Raw genomic sequence first — 19,244 nt, 5'->3', positions numbered from 1 at the left:
GGCCCAATGGCACCAAACCTCCTTAGGTCCCCAGCCATATACAAAAGCTAATCACACAAGAGGGTTGGTAGGATTTTTTATTAACATATAATATATTTAATAAAAAATAATATCCACTCTGGTTCTCCTCCACTGCAAGGGGAAGAGATAGGGAGGGGCCGGGAATGCCCACCCTTCTCTGGACAAGCCCTACCTCCAAGATTCCCCTCTACGCCTTACTTTCCAACAGGCTCTGACCTCCAGACAGACGGTTTTCAAAGTTACAAGTGCTTTAGGTCCTCCCTTGAGCTCCCCCAGGCATGTATAGCACTCAGGAGTTGCCTGGCCTCGCCCCTTCCCCTTCCTCATTTTTAGGATCCTTCATTCATATTAGAAAAAGGATCTGGGGGCAGAGAGTATAGTCTCTACTGGCCAGGGGAAGGGATGAAAAGGACAGTGACGGGACAGGGCCATGAAGGATGGCAGCCAGGCCCCCTCACTGTAGCCGATCGCTTCGGAATGAGTCCTCCACAGCAGGGTCAGGCAGCAGGGCACACGGGTCACTCAGCATGCTCAGTCCCTCCAGGCCCAGGGGTTCCATGCGAAGCTCATCTTCCAGCCCCAGTCCCAGCTCCAACCCGGACGCTGACACCTCGAAGCCAGGTACTCCGGCCAGGGCTGCTGCAATCTCCTTGGAGAAGCCTGGGGAAGAGTCTCCTGTGTGTAGAAGAGGCTGGTAAGGAGCCCATGCCACAGACCTCCCAACCTCTCAGTCTCCTGTCGCACCAATGAAGCTGTCAAGTCTTCCTTCCCGTCTCCACCACCACCCATCCCCCCTCACCTGTGAGTATGAGATTAGGTCCTGAGCCATGGTGGGAACAGTGGGTCAAGTTCTGGTGGTTGAGGACATGAGAGTCCTGGGGGCCACTCACTGATCCCTCACTCCCTAAAAATCCAGGCCCTTCAGAAAAGGCAGGGGGATCCAGCACCAGACTGGTTGATGGGCTGTCCATGTTGAACTGCTCCAGCTAGGGACACACAGACAGACCTTAAGGAAGTGGGCTTGAGAGCAGGGTGTCCTGCCTAGCTCTGCAGTCCCCTTTGCCTAGCAAGCCCCATCCACCCAGGAAGAAAGGCAAAGACATAGGGAGGTGACAGCAAGCAGAGCAACAGAAGCGAGCACGGGGCCCGCAATAAGTGTGGGCACCGTACCTGCTGGGCCAGAGCATGTGCATGCCAGGAAGAGAACGGGTCAAGGCAGGAGTCATCAAAGAGCAAGCTGAGCGGAAACAGAGGGGCAGGAGTGGGGGTCAAACACAGGAAGACAGGAGCCCAAGCTGGCAGTGCTATGTTACCTAGGGGAAAAGCTCCAAGTTGAATGTACCAGAGACCACTCAGGCACCTGGCCCACCCTCCTCCGCCCCTCCCATTTCAGAGCCATGAGTCTGTGTACTCACATTCCCCAAGCTGAAGTCATTTACTGGCCGGTGGTAAGGCTGCTGCCCATGCCCACTGGACCCAGGTGGGTACAGTGCCCCATAATGTGGCTGCCTGCCTGGGGGCTGTCCACCTGAGGGCTGCACTAAGCAGGCCTGAGAGGGCAACTGCTGTAGAGACTTTGGGGTGGGTATAACCAGACTTGGGGGGCTGTATGGGTACGGGGGCAATCGCTGGTCAGTAGGCAGTTTACTGGTATCCAAGGGGACGCCCTGAAAAGGAGGAGGAGGAAATATATTCTTTAGTTCGATCTCCTAAGAGAACACTTAGTTCCCCACCCTCTAATCTGCACCTAGCCTCAATACAAACACAACAATGCTCCAAGCCAGGAAAGCCAGGAAGACTGTGGGTCTGGGTCTGCCTGGCTAAAAGTGTCTCCTAAGCCCCCCAAAACCAACAACACCCAATGCTCCCATGCACACCTCAGGGGTTGCTGTAAATTACACAAAATGCATATCAAAATGCGAGTGCTAAGTGAGACTAACAACAGGTTAACTCTTAGAGCCATTCCACAAATGATCATTCCTATACACCTTGGTACTTGGCTCTCAGGAACAGTCCTTGTGACAGCTCACAAGTGACTGACTGTTAATGCCACAGCGTGGATCTGCTGTTCTGAAGCCCTGAAGAGGCAGAGGGAAGGAGAGGAAGAACTAGAGGAGATGTGAAGGGTGAACTGCCCTCACTGGCATGGATAGTCTTCCCTACAGGAGAGGGCACAGATGGAACACAGAACATACATCCAGGAAACAGTAATTGAATAGGACAAAGGAGAGCAGAGAGGAAGAAAGGAAGAGGATGAAGGAAAAGTGGGAGAAAGATTTTTTTTTTTTTAAGATGGAGAAGGAAGAACTGAGAACTTTAGCACAGAGTCAAGTCTAAAAAGGAAAAAGAAAGGCAATGTGGGCATGGTAGCTCACACCTATAATCCAAGCCCTTAGGAGGCAGAGGCAGAAAGGAGCAGATGTTCCAGGCTAGCCTCAACTATACAGTGAGTTCAAGGCCAGATGAGCTACTGGATCTCAACCCTCTTCCTTGATTGTTGTGTAAATCTTGGGAAATTGCTTTCACTGCAGGTACCATTTATACAGAGTGAAAGGACAAGGCCGTGTGGTCTAAGATTCTTGGGCTCTATGAATTCTAGTATAGAAAACAGAGAAACGTAAGAGGGACGGACAGGACAGAATGAAGGGGGACGAGAACTGGCAAAAGAGGGATAAGAAGAAAGGCAAATAGGTAAGCTATAGTGGTGCCTGTGCTAGGCACACATGTTATTTTATCTGGTGTCACAAAACCATTCTTGTTTTTTCAAGGAGACTGCTGAGGCTCAGCAAAGTTCAGTGACTTACTGTGTATGGAGACAAGTATCAAGAGGCAGAACGATGATGTGAAACCCAAAGGCTTAATGCCAGAGTTTGTACTCTTAAGCAGAGAGGGGACAAGATAGATAAAAGCTAGGTTGGGACAGGACAGAGAAATGAAGGGATAGATGAGACAACGGGCATAGCACAGGAAGGAGAAGAAGGGAAACGTATGTAGGGAGAGTGCCACGCATACCTGAGTGATGGAAGACAAGGTGGGTGACATTGTTGGCGAAAACTGTTTGGGCAGCTGCTGTTGGGACCTCCTGGCGTCGGCTGGGCCCGCGGGTAAGCTCAGGGGGCTGAGGGGCACACGGCGGTGGCGGGGAGAGGCCCCAGGAGTAGAGGCTGGGTAAGGGGGGGCACTAAGGACAGGAGACGAAGTGGACGAAGAGGAAGAGGAGGAGGAAAGGGCAGGGGCACTAAGTGACGGGTGGCCGAGGGAGGTGGTGGGCAGTGCATGGTGGGCCAAGGAGGAGGCAGGCAGTGATGGGTGACTATGGGAGCCCTGGAGCTGGGGTTGAGGACTGCTTAGGGAAGCCTGGAGGTTGGGATTACTTAGGGAGGACTGCAAGGATGGGTGGCTAAGAGGTGAGTGAAGTCCTGCAGACATAGACAAAAACCAGAGATGCCAACATTACTGATGAGAACTGGGTCCCTTTCCACCCAGAATGGGTAGCAGGAACCAGACTATGACAACACAAGGTCCTCCTTAACTCTGTCCCTGACAATGAGATTGGCATGACCCATTTGGGAGTTATTCTCCATCTTTTCCCATTCTTCCTGGGGGAGAATTACAATGAGGGCATGTGAGGAACAGGGTTCATGGGCAGTCACAGGATCCCAGATCAAGCCTCCTTCCCCTTCACCCTTCTAGCCAGGCAGCATCTGGTGGTCACATGACCAGGACAAGGTAACTACTCAATACTCACCTGGTACATTATAGCTGGGGCCCAAGCCCAGACCTCTACTAATGCCCAAATGGGTCATAGTGTGGGTCAAATTGGAGGTGCTGTTGCCCCCACTCAAGCTGGGGTAGACTGTCTCCTCAGGGTCCAAGGGAGTGGGCAACGGAGGGGGGAAGTGCAAGTTGGTGAGGTCAGGTAGGGAGCCCCCCGTGTTCATGGCAGGCGGGAGGACAGGCACATTGGCAGGCTGGTCAGGAGATGGAAAGATACTAGGCAGGACAGAAGAAAGACAGAGAGAAAGCATTTGGAGAAGAACAGAAATCAGTCTTCCACATCTCTCTCCTTCCCTCTCTCGATCTCCCTCCAGCTTTCTAGTGGTACTTACTTGATTCCAGGGACTTCACAGGATCGGGGTCGAGAGGAAGATGAAGTCAGCTGAGAAGAGAAGGAAGAGGGTCAGAAATGACAGACCTCGGTGGGAATCTTGAAAAGGCTGTCCCAGGGAGAGAGGAGAGCACAGAGATAGTGGAAGACACCCAGAGGCCCTTACCTACCTTCTTAGCATCCCAAGGTTTCAGCAAATGCTTGTCACCTACCAAGTTCTCCTCGATAGCAGGGACTTGAAAGAGAAAGACTGGTGAGCAGAAGGCTGGAGGAAGAGCCAGTATGGCAGGACAAGAAACAGAAGCAGGCAAGAGGGAATCCTGTCCCCTGACCCCATACAAAGTCCCCAACATCTGGCATTTGTTACCCGCAACTGGTAAGAACACATACCTTTAGCATCCATCTCGCCATCCAGAAAACCTACAGGGGGTGCAACAGAGGTGGCTGTAGTGCCTACTTGTTTGCCTGCCTACTTCAGTAAAAAAACTCCACAGCTATTCCCTGGGCCACCCACCTCCTCGGCGGCTGGGCAGGACACTGGGAGGTGTGGGGCCAGGATAAGTGTCTTGGGGGTTGGGGTTCATCACACTTGTGTGAAGAGCGGAGTCAGAGCTCGTCCTGTTAGAGGAGCAGAGTTGAGTAGCAGTGATAACAGCAATCTTCCAGCTACTAAAACACTGCCCAGAACACCCACACTATGACCCATTTGGGCATCAGTGGAGGTCTGGGTTAGAAAAGGGAGTAAAGTAGAGGAGGGGCCCCAGAAAGTAGAGGGAAGAGATGTGGACTAAAAAAGCGAAGGACTGTCACCTGTTAAGTGCAGATGGCAGTCGAAACAACTGCCCCTTCTCAGCTGGGAGGTTGCCCCAGGGCATCATCCTAGGATAGAGAAGTTATGAGGAGGAAGAAAGCACTGGCAATGGGCAAGAGAGGCTCAGGGGTAGGAAAATGTGTGGCATGAAAAGGCCTTGGTATCCAGTATCATGCCTCCTTTTTTTTTTTTTTTTCCTGGTTCTTCTGAAGCCTGTGATGCATGTGCCCCGACCGACCCCTGCTCAATCTAAAAGACCTGGAAACAGAAACTCCTCTTGGCCAAGGCAAGCTGAGCGGAAATGCTGAAGCCCAGCAAGTTTTTTGGATACAAACATTGGGGTTGAGACAGAGAAAGGAGGGGTTCAAAGATCTACCCATGTCACAGCATTACAGCTGGCATCCACTACTATGAGAACGAAGCCATGTTCACCTGCCATGCTGCCACTCTCCCCTCCCCCTCAACTACACACACCCCAACTTAGCTACAAGTTCCATTGGTTCTGCTAGCTGGACTAGAAGGCTTGGCCACTCATGTCAACATGGCCAAGAGTGGACTCTGACCACCACCCAGCTGCCCCACCCTCCCAGCTTGGCCTTTACAAGAGGACTGTGGAAACCTCAGCCCAGCACCTATCTCCCCTCAGCCCCTCTAGAACATGCCACAGACCAGATGGTGGGAAATTCTACCTGCACTGGACTCACCTTCGCCAGCCAGACTCTGGGGGAGGAGATAAGTAGGCAGGGCTATAGGGAGAACTGTCAATGTGAATACTGTGGTTAAGGAGAAAAGCACAGAAGACATGAAGCAATGAGGGAGAGTCACTTATACAAGTAAGCTGGTGGTTCGTTGCTATAATCCCAAAAGTTAGGGTGCTGAAGCATGGAGATTTTCAGCTCTAGGCCAGTGATAGATACGTAGTGAGATGCTGTCTAAAACACACACACACACACACACACACACCCAAGAAGGAAGAACAGAAGGGAAACCAGGATACCAGGATTGTATCTCAGCAAGAAGGCCACCTAACCTGTTAAGACCTAGTGCGACAACAATAAGCAAACAACCAGCAAAACGGAACAAAAATACGCACGGTGGTCTACACCTATAATCCCAGCACTTAGCAGGCAGTGCCAAGGAGATCACCAAAAGTTCAAACCTTACCTGATTTACCTATCAAGTTCCAGAAAAGCCCAGATGGAATGAAACAAAACAAACAAAAAAGGAATCCAGGACAGGCATTCGCCTTTAATCTCAGTACTCACAAAGCAGAGGCAGACAAGCTACACAGCAAGCTCCAGGTCAACCAGGACTACCTAGAGAAACCCTCAGAAAGCAAAAAAGGAAAAAAAAAATTTTAAAGAATTAGGCCAAGCTTAGTAGAGCTGGAATGAGGCTTGGGAGGGTTAGGGAGACAAATATGGTAAGGCCTCTAGGAATGAAATTCACAACAGAATGGGAGAAGGGACAGAATCTCCTTTCCACGTAAACAGTGAGCTTTACAATAAAGTGAGCAGGAGTAAGGCCAGCCAGGACCAGCACCAGGGAGGGCCCTGCCACAGAACACTGTGTGTTACAAGAGCCTGTGCTGACACACAGGCTGTGGTCCCTTTTCAAGAAGCCTGGGTGAAGAACTGGAGGAAGATGAAATCGAGCACGTGAAGTTGAAAGCTCCTTCCCACAAGGAGTCTCCAAAGAGCCCCTTCCTACCCTTTGCCCTTAAACCATTTGTGAAGGATATGTGGCGGGGGTATCGGCGGAGTGGGGACACCATTCTGCGGGGATCTCGTTGTACCCGTTCCACCAATCCATGGTGCCGAGTGCTCCGAGAGGAATCCAAAGGTGAATGGAGGGGGCTCTGCCAAAAAGGACAGGTGAGATCAGCAGGGGAAGTAGCCTGAGAGCCTACACTCCTTGGCTGGTGTCCACTCACCTGGAACTCAGCCAGGCCTGAGCCAATCTGGTTAACATTGGGCAGAGAACCACCATAATGGGAGCTCCTTGTATAAGCCAGTCGTAGTTTTTGGGCCTGTAACTGAGATAAAAAGAGACAAATGGGTTTGTCAGGGAAGTTCCTGAGCACTGTTCCCTTTGGCCATCTTTGTCATTTCTGTCACCAGAATATACTACTGCGTTCTAAAATATCTGCCAGTACAAAAGCAGTGATGGAGAAACGCCAGCAAGACCTGGTACAAACAACCCACCCCAGCCTTTCAGCAACGTCCTAATCAAGAGCTCCCTACTGCCTTGGAAACCCCCGTTAAGCAGGGCCTGACACGGTGCAAGGCCTGACCGTCTCTTGGTATCCCCACTGAGGAAAGCCACACGACGGTGGCCTATTAGGCACCTCCACCTTCATTTGCAGACAGGTCCAAGACTACTTAGAAGATGAGGGGAAGACAGGAATTGATACTAAAGATCCATTATTGCCATTTTCTTTCCTTCATACTCTGAAGAGAAACACTGAAGAGTTCCTGGGATCTGCTTTAGAACGAGGCTGCACAGAGTCTGCACATCCCAAACTATAAAACCCCAGAAGTGATAACGCCTCTGCTAAAAGAGCGGTACCCAAACCAAGGATTCTTCTGCTGGATACTAAGATGTCTGAATTGGCAGAGGAGGAAAGGGCACAGTAGCCTATTCCAATTTGGGCAGGGCCATCTCCTGCCAGTGTGTGGAGATGTCTGCTGAGGAAAGGATACAAAATAACCCTCACTTGGCCACAGTTTTAGTCTCTATCTCATGTCCCTCATTGTGAGAGATAAGTAGGACTTCCAAGGCTCAGACACTGCCCACATCCAAATAAAGAGAGTGAGGCTAAAGACAGGGAAAGGAGTAGAGTAATCAAGGAAGGGTATATTCTGAGTGTTCAGAGCGCCACACTGTAGCACAGAACTTGTTTTCTGTTCCAGATCAGCTCAGCGATTCCAGGAGGTGATGCTGACCTCTGGGCTTAATGAATGGTACCTCCAAGTCCTCAGTGGTATAAGCCCCTGTGGCTCTATCTGACCCTAGCACATCCTCCCAGCTAACAAGGTACCAATCTAAGCTTTTCACTCCAAGTTCAATTGCGGTGTTGCAGAGAAGGTAATCAGAAAAGTAGGTAGGAAGGCCTTTTGATAACCAAAGCACCACAAAGATAGAAGTCCCAGCTTTTTGGTTCTCACTTTTGTTTGCACACACAAGCTCTGGTCCAGAGGACAGAGCATCAAGCTCTCCACTGGAAATGAGCCTTGCCTCTGACCACCACTATTATCAAAAGCTCCTAAAGGGAGCAGTCAATAGCTCAGAATCCTCATGGTGGTGAACAGTAGGTTATACAATGGTGTGTGCACGCTCACACACACACCCACATCAGATTTGCTGCCCCACTTATCTTTTTTGAACTTCCACAAACTAGAGCATGTGGTCTCTAGAAAATAAGAGTGAAAACACACACACTCGGGCCTCAAAGAGTCAAGGGAGATACACACAAAAACGCAGTCAGTCAGTCATATACAGAACCAAAGAACCTTGAAATACCGTATTTATGTTTCACCATCTCCCCTTAGATTCCTTCCAGCTCTTCACCATGAGAGATTACTGTAATATCCTCACCGGCTGTTTTAAAAATAACTCTGTCCCTAAATTAGGGCTGCTTACCTGCAAACTCTCACCGGTTCAACCCAAGCCCCTCACATCCAGCCCTGGGAAGCAAGAAACCAAGAGGGGTGGGGGGAGGCGCTTCCAAAAACAACTTGGCAGAGGCCTTAAAATTCTTTGTGGAACTTCCTAGGAATGAATATTTTCCACACACTGAGGGCTCTAGAAAGCACTCCAGAAGCTGACCCACAGGAAGCCCCACCTCCCTAGAAAGTTCAGCACATCATCTGTGAAAGATAGATGGTCCATTACCTACTTCAGAGATTCAAACTCCTTTTCTCCCGGGAGGCCGGGGCCAAACACCAAGAACCATTCTGTGAGCAATGGTCCTCACCTTGACTCAAGTCAGGAAACCACACGAAATATTTGAAGAAGGAAGCAAAGGGACGGGGACTTCCTGTCCCAATATACCCACAGCTCGATCAAACCACTCGAGGGGCCCTTTCCTTTTGGAACCTAGTCGCCGTTAGTGTCCCAACAGAGCATAGGCATTAGGTTGGCGACCACAAGCTCAGCACCGGTCAGATTAGGGACAAGCAGACTATGCTCCCACCCCACAATCCAAGACTGAGGATGCTTCAGTGTAGTCCCTGAAAGGACTCGGCTAGGGATGCACAAGGACCATTCCCCGGGCGATGGACCTGGGCGGCCCTTCTCCCTCTCTCGAGACTCCTGCCTCAAACATAAATAACTCGAACCCAGTCTTTCCTACTCCCCAAACTCTCCGGTGTTCTCGTCTTTCCGGTAAAATTGTCTCTCACCCCGAGTCACCCAGACATCGGCGGCCGCTGCCCTAGCCGCGTTCCGCCTCCTGCCCTGCGGCTCCCGCCCCCGCCCCGCCTCTCCGCTCCGCGACCGCTCCTCAGTCTTGGGCTCCCAGGCACGGCCCCTTACCCGTGTGGAGCCGATGTCCATCATCACCTCCTCAAAGGCCGCCGTCTCCTCGGCCTGACGCTGCTTCTGTAGCGCGATCTTCTCACTAAACTTGCGTGGATTGGACGCTGAGGTTGTGGCGGCGCCCGGCCCGTTCGCCCCTGATGTCGCCATTTTACCCCCGCGTCCCTCCCCGCCACCTTCCCAGTTCCAGCCACGGCCTCCGCCGCGGGCCCGGCCCGGCTCCTCCAGCCTTAGCAGCCGCCGCCGCCGCCTCCGCGAGCCCGGCGGCTCTGCCCTAGCCTAGTCCTGACCCCGCAACGCAACGCTTGCTGGGACTTGTAGTTTGTTTATGGGCCTCCTCTACACCCGCAGCCACGCAGCGAGGGCAGGAAGCGGACTCCATTTCCCAGCAATCCTGTCGACCCCTGGAGTCCGGCACTCACACCACCCCTTACCTACTCCCGGCCCGTGGCAAGTCGGGAAAGATAGTTCTACCACAGTTCCGAGCCTACGAACGGGAAGGGGCGAGGGATTAGCGAAGGAAGACGGAGAAAACGGCCAGGAATAGGAGTGGAGACAGGAAGGGAAGAAGGAAGAGATAAAAGAAAAATTTGGTCACCCCTCAAGAAAGACCACAAGTGGAGCAAGTAAAGACAAGTATACGCATCTGGGATTCAACATACACGCAAATACAGAAAGATTCAGGTCCTCTTAGCCTGGCCACAAGACAAACACACTCACACACCTGAAAAATGAATCAGATACCGTAGAGGTGTATAGAAACATCTTTTATTCGGGTAATACGTCCCAAAACAGTCAGTTAGTAAAATAGATTCTACAGAGTACAGCCCTATACACAGCCCTCCCTCCCTAAAAATAATCATGGGGGGAGTCTGTCTCTCCACCCACCCGGACATCCAAGATAGAAAAGTTTTGGCAGGTCAGTGTTTATGATCTAGGTATGGGGCGCCATGTCCACCTTCTGTAGGGGTTGGTGTCAGGACCTACTTATCCCTCACTCCAGCCAGGTCAGCAAACATTCTGCCCCACCCCAAATAAAGAGCAAGTAGGTCTACTCCACCGAGGTGCTGGGCTGGGCCCCCATCACTGTGCTTTCAGAAAAGAGGGAGGTGAGCCATATATGGTGGCACACACTTTTGATCCCCGTGCTCAGGAGGCAGAGGAAGGAGGAGCTCTGTGAGTTCGAGGCCAGCCTGGTCTACAGCGTGAGTTCAGGACAGCCAGGGATACACAGAAAAACCCTATCTCGGGGCTGGGAGAGCACACTAAAGGGGTGGGTGGGTGTTTGGCACTTGAAAAATAGAGGAGCAAGCTAGGCAGTGGTGGCACAGCTCCCCTTTCATCTCAGCACTCAGGAAGCAACCCTATCTGAGTTCAAGACCAACCTAAGACTACAGAACAAGCCCCAGGATAGCCAGGACTACACAGAGAAGGAGCAACGGGATGTGGTGGTACACTCATTTAATCCGAGCCATCAGGAGGTAGAGGCAGGCAAGATCTCTGAGTTCAAGGCCAGCCTGGTCTACAGAATGAGTTCCAGGATAGCCAAGGTTACACAGAGAAATTCTGTCTCAAAAAAAAAAAAAAAAAAAAGTGAGGAAAACAGGAGAGGCCAGATAAATTATGGAAACTGGCAGAGACCATTTGGCACTAGTCCCTTGGTAGAAGAGAAGACAGAGATATAAGAATAGGAGGCTAGAAAGCGGGAGGATTCACTTGGCAGAAGTGAAAGGAACAGGATATTCCGAAGTAGCTCCAGTTCTGTCAGCTTGTCTCTAGGTGTAGTGCCTGATCTGTGATTGTGGCAGTCTGCCTCATTGCTAATGTTCCCTGATCATGCCTCACATAATTTGGCTATCTCTTGTTCTTGGGCCTGAGGCTAGCCTCTTCTCTGCCCACTTCCTGACCTCTCAGAGAACTCGTTGGTCCTCATTTCCTTTCTATTTCTCACAAACTGAGAAAGGCAGGGAGCACAGGGGCACCTGATAGTCAGCATCCCCTGCCTTTTCTCTTGAAGCACCTTAGACCTGGACAAAGAGCAGGCCAGTGAGCAGGGCAAAGCCTGCTAGGAGCAGAATGACCTTGAGGATCCTCTGCTCAGAAGTAGCCAGCTCCTGGGGTAAGATTTCCAGGAAGGTGATATAGAGGAAGGTGCCAGCTGCCATGCCCTCCAGCACAGATTGGGCCAGCTGGTGCAGAGGCCCGGCTGACTCTGCCAGAGCTGCACCCAGCCCGATGCCCAGAGGTGTCATACAGGAGAAGAGGATCCCACAGCCAGCCACCACCTGCACCCGTAGGTGGCTCTGTAGCAGCCGCAGGGACAGACTGACTGCCAGGATACCCTTGTGGAGCAGCAAAGCAAGGCACAGCTCCATTGCCCGGGCCCGGTCTCGCTGCAACCCTACAGCCAGGCCCTCAAATACGGAGTGCAAGGCTAAGGAGAAGACCAGGACACAGGCACGCAGGGCTGAGGGAGCTGCTGCAGTTCCGCTGGCCGGGGCGATCCCTGGTCCATCATGCCAGTGTTGAGGTCCACCATTCACTGTCCCCAGCAGAGCCCTTGTCTCTTCTGGATGTGGTGCACTGGACTGCTCCTTGTAAGCCAGTGTGATCTGTTCCATCACCAAGACCAGGAAGAAACCCATGGCCAGGATGAACTCTTGCAGGGGAAACTGAAGCTGTGAACAGAGGTGGCAACAGGAATTCAGGAAACAAGACAAGAACGGGAAGGAATCAGATACAAAGTCTGGTAGAGGCCCCGTTATACACCATGTGAAGTCCCACACAACCTGTTGGTCACAAAATGAAGTCCTATGGTGGCACAGACATAGAACAGCACACAATGGAACAGATACGGTACCACACAGTGTCTCATGCGAACAACTTTGGCACTGACAACATTCAGGGATTAAAAAACACTCTGTCATCGCTGTCATGCACACTGTAAGCAGCTCCTCTGACTTCTACCCATCAGGTGTCAACTGCAAGCACAATATCACCACCATCACTAAGCTATGATGACCAAGAATGTCTCACACCTTACCCAGTATTTCCCAAAGGGTAAAAAAAACACTTCCCCTGATTGAGTCATAGACATACATGCACAATGCTACATGTAAGCACCCAAACAAAGGATCACATTTGGGCCCACTTTCCCATACAAAGTTGTTCCCTGCTGGGGAGTGGTGGCGCACACCTTTAATCCCATCATTCAGAAGGCAGAGGAAGGTGGATCTCTGAGTTCAAGGCCAGCCGGGTCTACAAAGCGAGTCCAGGACAGCCAGGGCTCTATTATACAGAGAAACGGTTTCAGAAAACCAAAGCTGTTCCCATACAAAGTGACATGTCACAGGAACACTCACAGTCATATGGAGACATAGGTCAGTCACAGGTACACAGAGGTCAGCATCCATTACTAACAACTCAGTGACAGGAAAAACAGAAGCGCTTGAGATGACTTTGCTGAACCCAGCTGTCTCAGGTTTTTCTATACTGTGTTTTCTGGGATGTTTATGTTTGGGAGGCAAGCAGGGGATTGAGACAGGTCTTACTCTGAAGCCCAGATTGGCCTGAAAACCACTTATATAGTCCAGGCTGACCTCACACTCCTTGCGATCATGTCTCTGCCTTGCAAGAGCTGGGACTGCACCCCTCCCCCTCCCAGCTGCAGTGAGCTTGCCTTGCCTTGCACCCAACCATCCCCCATAACCTACTTCCTTGAGATCACCAGGCTGCTGGAAATTGCTTCCTACCCTCCCAGATCTGCATCGATCTGTGTTCCAGCCCTTTAAGGGATGATAAAACAGGCGTGCTGGTGAACACCTATAATCCATGAACCTGAGGTCGGAGAACCAAGGGCTTGAGAGCAGTCAGAATCACATAGCTAGACCCTATGAAAAGAAAAGGGCCCTCATGCATGCTCATGCAAGTGAGCCTAATTAAACTCATGGACTCAAGGTGTCTCTCACTCATACACATGCACACTAAGCCAAACATGAACATGAAAGTAAGAGAGCTACAAGCTAGCCAGTAGTTCAGAAAAGTGAGATAATGAGTGGGAGGGAGACAAGAAGTTGTAATGGAAGTGAATATGGTCAAGACACGTATGAAAATGTAATAATAGAACCATCACTATGTAAAATATATGCAAATAAAATAAACTATAGAGGAAATAAAGAGAATGCTGGGTGAGGTAGCACAAACCTGTAATTCAGCACTTAGGAGGCAGAGGCAAGATCAGTGCAAATTTGAGGCAGGCCTCAAGTACCAGGCCTGCCAGGGCTACACAGTGACAGCCTGTCTCAAAAAAGAAAGAAAAAGAGAAAATGAAAGGGAGGGAGAGGGAGAAGGAAGGAGGGATGAAGGGATAAGAGATAAAATGTAATTCTTGGAATATTGCTAACTTCCTGGTAACCAAAACTGCAAAAAACGCAGAGTAGCACATACACCTGATAAGGTTGTCACGCTATCTCAGTGAGTACTGAGAGTCACGGAGTCCCATATCAGGAAAAATGCACAGAAAGAATGCCCTGTCGTTTAGGCCTTTCACAGTCATGGGGTGACCCCTGAAGAGATTTATATAACCACGTTCTCTTTCTTTCCTCCTTTGGTTTTGAGACAGGGTTTCAAAACCAAAGGAGCCATTAGGTGTCCTGGAACTCACTCTGTAGACCAGGCTGGCTGGCTGGCTGGCTGGCTGGCTGGCTGGCTGGCTGGCTGGCTGGCTTCGAACTCTCGGAGATCCTGATAAGGGCTACCATTATAGCCAGATTTGCTATTAGAGATTCCAGCGCTCTCTCTGGGTCACAGATTAAGATCAGTGCTCACCGTCACATGCAAGGCCTCCAAAGCCTCATCTATGGCAGCCAGGTAGTCAGGTAGCAGGTCCAGAAGACAAGTAGCCAAAAAGACTCCTCCTGCGAAGCAGCTTACTAGGCTTAGGACTTTCTGGCTTGAGGCTGAGCAGGAATGAAGTACAAAAGGGTTATAATCAAACGAAACCTCTACAAAGCCCTACCGCTCCAACAGAAGCGGGGGGCACTCCTGCTCCCCTACTCCCCTAGTCCCTGTCACCTCTCCCAGCCTCCGGGGCAGCACAGACTCACCAGAGGTTTCATGGTTAGCGCCTGGCCGTCGCAGCACGCAGACTGGCACCAAGCTGCAGAGGAGCGTGAGCAGCAGCAGCAGCACCAGCGCCCCCAGCTTCACCTCCAGCCCCACCGGCACTGAGGGCTCCGAAGCTATCGCTTCTGGGCGCCACACCAGGAGTTCTGGCTCCCCCCAGGGCACCATGATGGCCGCGGTAGCTCAGTAACACTATAAAGAGAAGTAACACCTATAAAGAGAAGACTAGCATGGGTGGGAACTGTCACACAGGAAAGAAAGTGTCAAGGAAGAGAGGAAGGCTGCTCAGCAGAACGTACTTCCCTCGGCCCAGCCACTTTCTGGCCTTTCCCAGCCCGGGTGACTCATCCATTCCAACACCAGGACGGCATTTCCTCCTTCGAATTTATCTCTCCCAAGTTAGGCGAGCCATCAAGAAGGAAACTGAGGCACGAGAAGGCCAATATAGGTATCTCATTACGCTTTCACCTGGAGCCCGCAGAAAACTTAGAGACGGACTCCAGAAAGGACCTCGAGCTAGAGCTGGACCTGGGGTCCTCTAGGGAAAGTGGAGACCACTCTCTCACACAGTCCAAGTGCAGGTAGCAAAGAGAGGGTGGAGCTGTGGAGAGAAGTCCGGGGTGGCTGCACGATCTCATGGGCAATCTGAAACGGGGCGAACTTGGGTGCCAATGACTCTCTCATTGCCCACTCCCCAGAGCCATTTCCCGGAAATAGCAGGTAGTCAGGGCAGATGGCCAGAGGAGAGGAGCTCGGGTCTGGCTGAGACGCACTGAGGGCAGCGGCGTCTGAAGTCTCAGAGGTGAGGTCGGAGGTCGGCGGCGGCGCAGGAAGCAGAGGAGCACTGGTAAAACGCAGCCCCCAGCTCCCGGCCCGGGAGGCCTCGGAAGCCGCCGCGGAGTCGGCGCCCGCCGAGGCCGCACTCACCTCCCGAGGGTCTCACTCCATCGCAGCCTCCGGGTTCCGGCCTCGAGTCGGGAATTCCCGCCCCCTCCCCACCTTTCTCCCCTCCCCCCGCCGCCTCCGCTTACCCTCCCGGGGCTGCCAATGGCTGCGCTCGGGGGGAGGAGCCTAGTCTGGAGTGACGCGCGCCGCGAGCAATTGGAGTCCGGGAACAGGAGAGGGCTGGACGGGAGAGGAGCTGGAGCCAGAGCCGGGAGGGGACTAGCGGGATGGAGCCGTCCCGGGGAGGGCACTAGCGGGAAGAGCCGTCGTGGTGGGCCCGGCGCGGCTCTGGACCCGGCCGGTCAGAAAGTCTTTGGTAGAAGTGGGAGGTAGGAACTCTGAGAGTCAGGCCTGTGCCCTAGCCTTACTCCCAAGTGTTTCTCCTCGCGTCCCTCAGGATATCGGCCTGGCCCTGGCCCTGGCCCCAGACCGCTACAGCTCAGGCCCAACAGAGCCTAATAAGTGCGTAACTGGGCCAAAGGGAAAGCATTCCCTTTTTGGGACAAATTTCCTTGCCTGGATTGCCTAGCCAGGCCCCCACAAAAAAAAAAAAAAAATAATAATAATAATAATAAGATGAGCCGGGCAGTGGTGCACACGCCTTTAATCCCAGGACTCCGGAGGCAGAGGCAGGCAGATCTCAAGGCCAGCCTGTTCTACAGAGGGAGTTCCGAGACAGCCAAAGCTACAAGGAGAAACCGAGGTGGGGATGCGTGGCTCAGCACTGGGGAAGCAGAGGCAGGTGGATCTCTGTGAGTTCAAGGCCAGCCTGGTCTACAAAGTGAGTCCAGGACAACCAGGGCTACACAGAGAAACTCAGACTTGAAAAAAATAAAGAAGAAGAAAAAGCAGCAGAATTGGGAAAGAATTAAGGCATAACTTAAAAGCGATCCTTTCTAAAAATTTAATAATTAAAACAAATAAAATGATCCTTCCTAGACTATCTGTGGCTCATTTGATTTCTAAAAAGGTTCTTTCCTTCTCAGAGTAGGTAAAAAAAAAAATGGTGGGACTAACTTGAGGAGTTTTTGAAACCTTACGAAGTAGCATACCTCAGTTTCCTACTACTCATGGCATTGGGCATCCTACCAAGATTTTCTCCAACTTCATTTTGCATTCTCCAACTCCCCGTTACCCCCAAGTCCTATAGGTTTGTTTTCTGCTCCTAGCATGCATAGTATTTTCTTTCTTTGTTTATTTCTTTTATTTATCTACCTATTTATTTATTTATTGTCTTAAATCTCACACTGGCCTGCAAATCACTAGGTAGCCAAACTTTCCTGGACTCAGGGCAATCCTGCCTCAGCCTCCCAAGTGCTGAGATTACTTGTAGCTTCATGCTGGTTCACCAATGTATTTTTCTCTCTACATCTTCACTGTTTGCTCCGCCTGGATTCTCTCCCACATAGCAGTATTCTAAGAAGCCCCTACTGGGCTAGTGAGATGGCTCAGCTGTTAAAGGTGTTTGCCATTACTCCTGAATTTTTTAACTTGAAACCCCCCCCACACACCCAACTCAAAGAGTAGAGAGAGATCCAGTTCGCACAAGTTATCCTCTGACTTGTACATACGTGCATCTGCCCAGTAGCATCAAACACACACACTAAAAATAAGTGAACATTTGCTGGGTGATCTTAATGAGTTCAAGGCCAGCTTTGGCTCAGTAATTATGAGCATATGGTGCTCTTTGCTGCACTTTGCAGCAGGAGCACGCATATTAGGCAGCTTATAACTGCTTGTAACTTTAGTTTTAGGGGAACCAACTAAATCTGGGCTCCTGCCTGTGTGCATGTATACATCATTTAAAATATAGTGAATCTTTTAAACGCTGAATAGGATACTAAAGAGATGGCAGCTCAATGTTTAAGAGCATTTGCTGTTTTTCCAGAGGAGCCAAGTTTGATTCTCAGCAAGCAAATCAGTCTATAATTCCTGCTTCCAGGGATTCAACACCTCTGGCTCATGTATACATACTCACATGCAGACATACATACCTACATATGACTAAAAATAATAAAACTGCATTTTATTTTGTGTATATGGATGTTTTGGCTTCATGCATGTCTGGGCAACATGTGCATGCTGTGCCTGCAGAGTTGCAGAAGGCATCAGAGCCCCTGGAACTGGAGTTACAGACAGTTGTGAGCTGCCATGTGGTTGCCTGAATTAGGGTCTTCTGGAAGAGCAGTCAGTGCTCTTAATGACTGAGTCACCTCTCTAGCCCCAAATTTTACTTTAAAAGTTTGATAAAAATTGTATTTATGAGCTGGGCAGTGGTGTCACACGCCTGTAATCCTAGTGGTTGGGAGGCAGAGGCAGGCGGATCTCTGTGAGTTGAGGCCAGCCTGTTCTACAGATCAAGTTCCAGGACAGCCAAGTCTACACAGAGAAAACCTGTCTCAGACAACAAACAAACAAACAAAAAAGATAATTTAAAATATATGATGTGTGTATATCTACACATTGCAAAATGGCTAACTCAAGCCAATCAACATATCTATTACCTTACATAGTAATTTATAATAAGAACATACAAAATGCACTCTGAGCAATTGATTTTAAGTAAACAAAATATAGACTGATTCCGGAGAAGTTGGGCAGAATTCCTGAGTGGGAAGTGCTCCCAGGGAAGATTAGCCTCTTGGATTCTGAACCATATAGTACCATCATTATTGACCCTAGTCACCACGTTAAACAACAGATCTGTTGAACCTGAATTCCATCTAATATGGGACTTATTTTAAAAAATATCCCAGTTGTTCGATTTTACCAATGAAGTCTCAGGAGTCAGATGTAGGGGTGAAAACCTGCCAGCTCAGAGAGACAGAAAGCACTCATCTGACCTTCCTACTCAGTTAAAGTCCCAGAGGGGAAAAAAAAAAACACAAAAACAAACAAACAACACAAAAGTTCTTTTTTTCTTCTCCACACTGTCTTAAGTACCCTTCAATTCAAAGTCCCTCCTTTTTGCTTAATCTCTGTCAGTTGCTTACTTGCTCTATTTAATCTGTTTATTTAATCTGTTTTCAGAAAGTTCTTGGATTAATGGTGTGTGCTAGGGCTGAGCCATTCCACGACTAGAAACAATTCACAACATGGGGTTGTGGGACCAAATATCCTGCAACAGGAATTAAGGAAGTTATTTTTTTCCTCTACAAAACTTAGTCCATCAGGAAAAAGAGGACTATTAAGTGAGATGAGGGCAGCAGTTTCTTCCAGTCCCAGCAGAACAGAAGCTGATCTTATTTCTTCATCTCTGCATGTAGCAGCCTGTCAGAAAGCCCTTTGAACCACATTTAACCACATTTTGTTGGCTTAATTTTTATTTACATTTTTATATCTTTTTTCTCCCTACTCCACCACAGTCTCTTCCAACATCCCAACACCAGGTAGGAGAGAGAAAGGGTTAGTGGGAGAGGGTGAGAGATCTAATAATTCCAAAGCCTCTAAGAGACCCCGAGAAGGCTCCAATCTGTTTGGCTCATCTGACTAAAACCACAGCATAAAGGTCAATACATGGGCTTGAGCTAAGTATAATAACTAAGCAAACCTGAGGAAAAGTCCTTTGCAACTTTGGAAAGTTCCTAAATGTTTAGCCAATCCTAAATTCCTCCTACCTCCTGAGTAGACCAACCAAAGGAAAGGTTACCACACTCCTTTTGGAAATCTCCCTGATTTCTAAGGAATGGTGACCCC

The 19,244-nt window shown here is 50.2% G+C and overlaps 2 protein-coding genes across 5 annotated transcripts; both read right to left on the bottom strand.

Annotated features, from left to right (window-relative positions):
• Window positions 1–63: 63 nt before the first annotated feature.
• Window positions 64–9,748, bottom strand: Crtc2 (CREB regulated transcription coactivator 2). 3 transcript variants are annotated; one of them, XM_060367809.1, is made up of 14 exons: window positions 9,477–9,747; window positions 6,874–6,975; window positions 6,685–6,798; window positions 5,645–5,709; window positions 4,940–5,008; window positions 4,644–4,747; window positions 4,520–4,549; window positions 4,300–4,364; window positions 4,131–4,180; window positions 3,770–4,014; window positions 3,034–3,440; window positions 1,437–1,688; window positions 821–1,007; window positions 64–696 (listed from the first exon to the last, which is right to left on the bottom strand). In XM_060367809.1, the coding sequence occupies exons 1-14, from the start codon at window positions 9,627–9,629 to the stop codon at window positions 476–478; spliced, it is 2,064 nt and encodes a 687-aa protein (XP_060223792.1). In that variant the 5' UTR covers window positions 9,630–9,747; the 3' UTR covers window positions 64–475. The 3 variants fall into 3 exon arrangements, 2 of the variants coding, with proteins under 2 accessions (XP_060223792.1, XP_060223793.1); XR_009585823.1 differs by lacking the exon at window positions 64–696 and adding an exon at window positions 1,192–1,258 and having other exon boundaries at window positions 872–1,007; window positions 9,477–9,748; XM_060367810.1 differs by lacking the exons at window positions 64–696; window positions 821–1,007 and adding an exon at window positions 1,193–1,334 and having other exon boundaries at window positions 9,477–9,748.
• A 483-nt stretch (window positions 9,749–10,231) lies between these two features.
• Window positions 10,232–15,616, bottom strand: Slc39a1 (solute carrier family 39 member 1). Of its 2 annotated transcripts, none has more exons than XM_021646792.2 (4): window positions 15,531–15,616; window positions 14,585–14,795; window positions 14,307–14,437; window positions 10,232–12,157 (listed from the first exon to the last, which is right to left on the bottom strand). In XM_021646792.2, the coding sequence occupies exons 2-4, from the start codon at window positions 14,769–14,771 to the stop codon at window positions 11,501–11,503; spliced, it is 975 nt and encodes a 324-aa protein (XP_021502467.1). In that variant the 5' UTR covers window positions 14,772–14,795; window positions 15,531–15,616; the 3' UTR covers window positions 10,232–11,500. The 2 variants fall into 2 exon arrangements, with proteins under 2 accessions (XP_021502467.1, XP_021502468.1); XM_021646793.2 differs by having other exon boundaries at window positions 14,585–14,814; window positions 15,531–15,600.
• Window positions 15,617–19,244: the final 3,628 nt, after the last annotated feature.

Source organism: Meriones unguiculatus, chromosome 1 (assembly GCF_030254825.1).
Source record: "Meriones unguiculatus strain TT.TT164.6M chromosome 1, Bangor_MerUng_6.1, whole genome shotgun sequence".
Classification (NCBI taxonomy): Eukaryota; Metazoa; Chordata; class Mammalia; order Rodentia; family Muridae; genus Meriones; species Meriones unguiculatus.
This window is presented reverse-complemented; position numbering and strand designations above follow the sequence as displayed.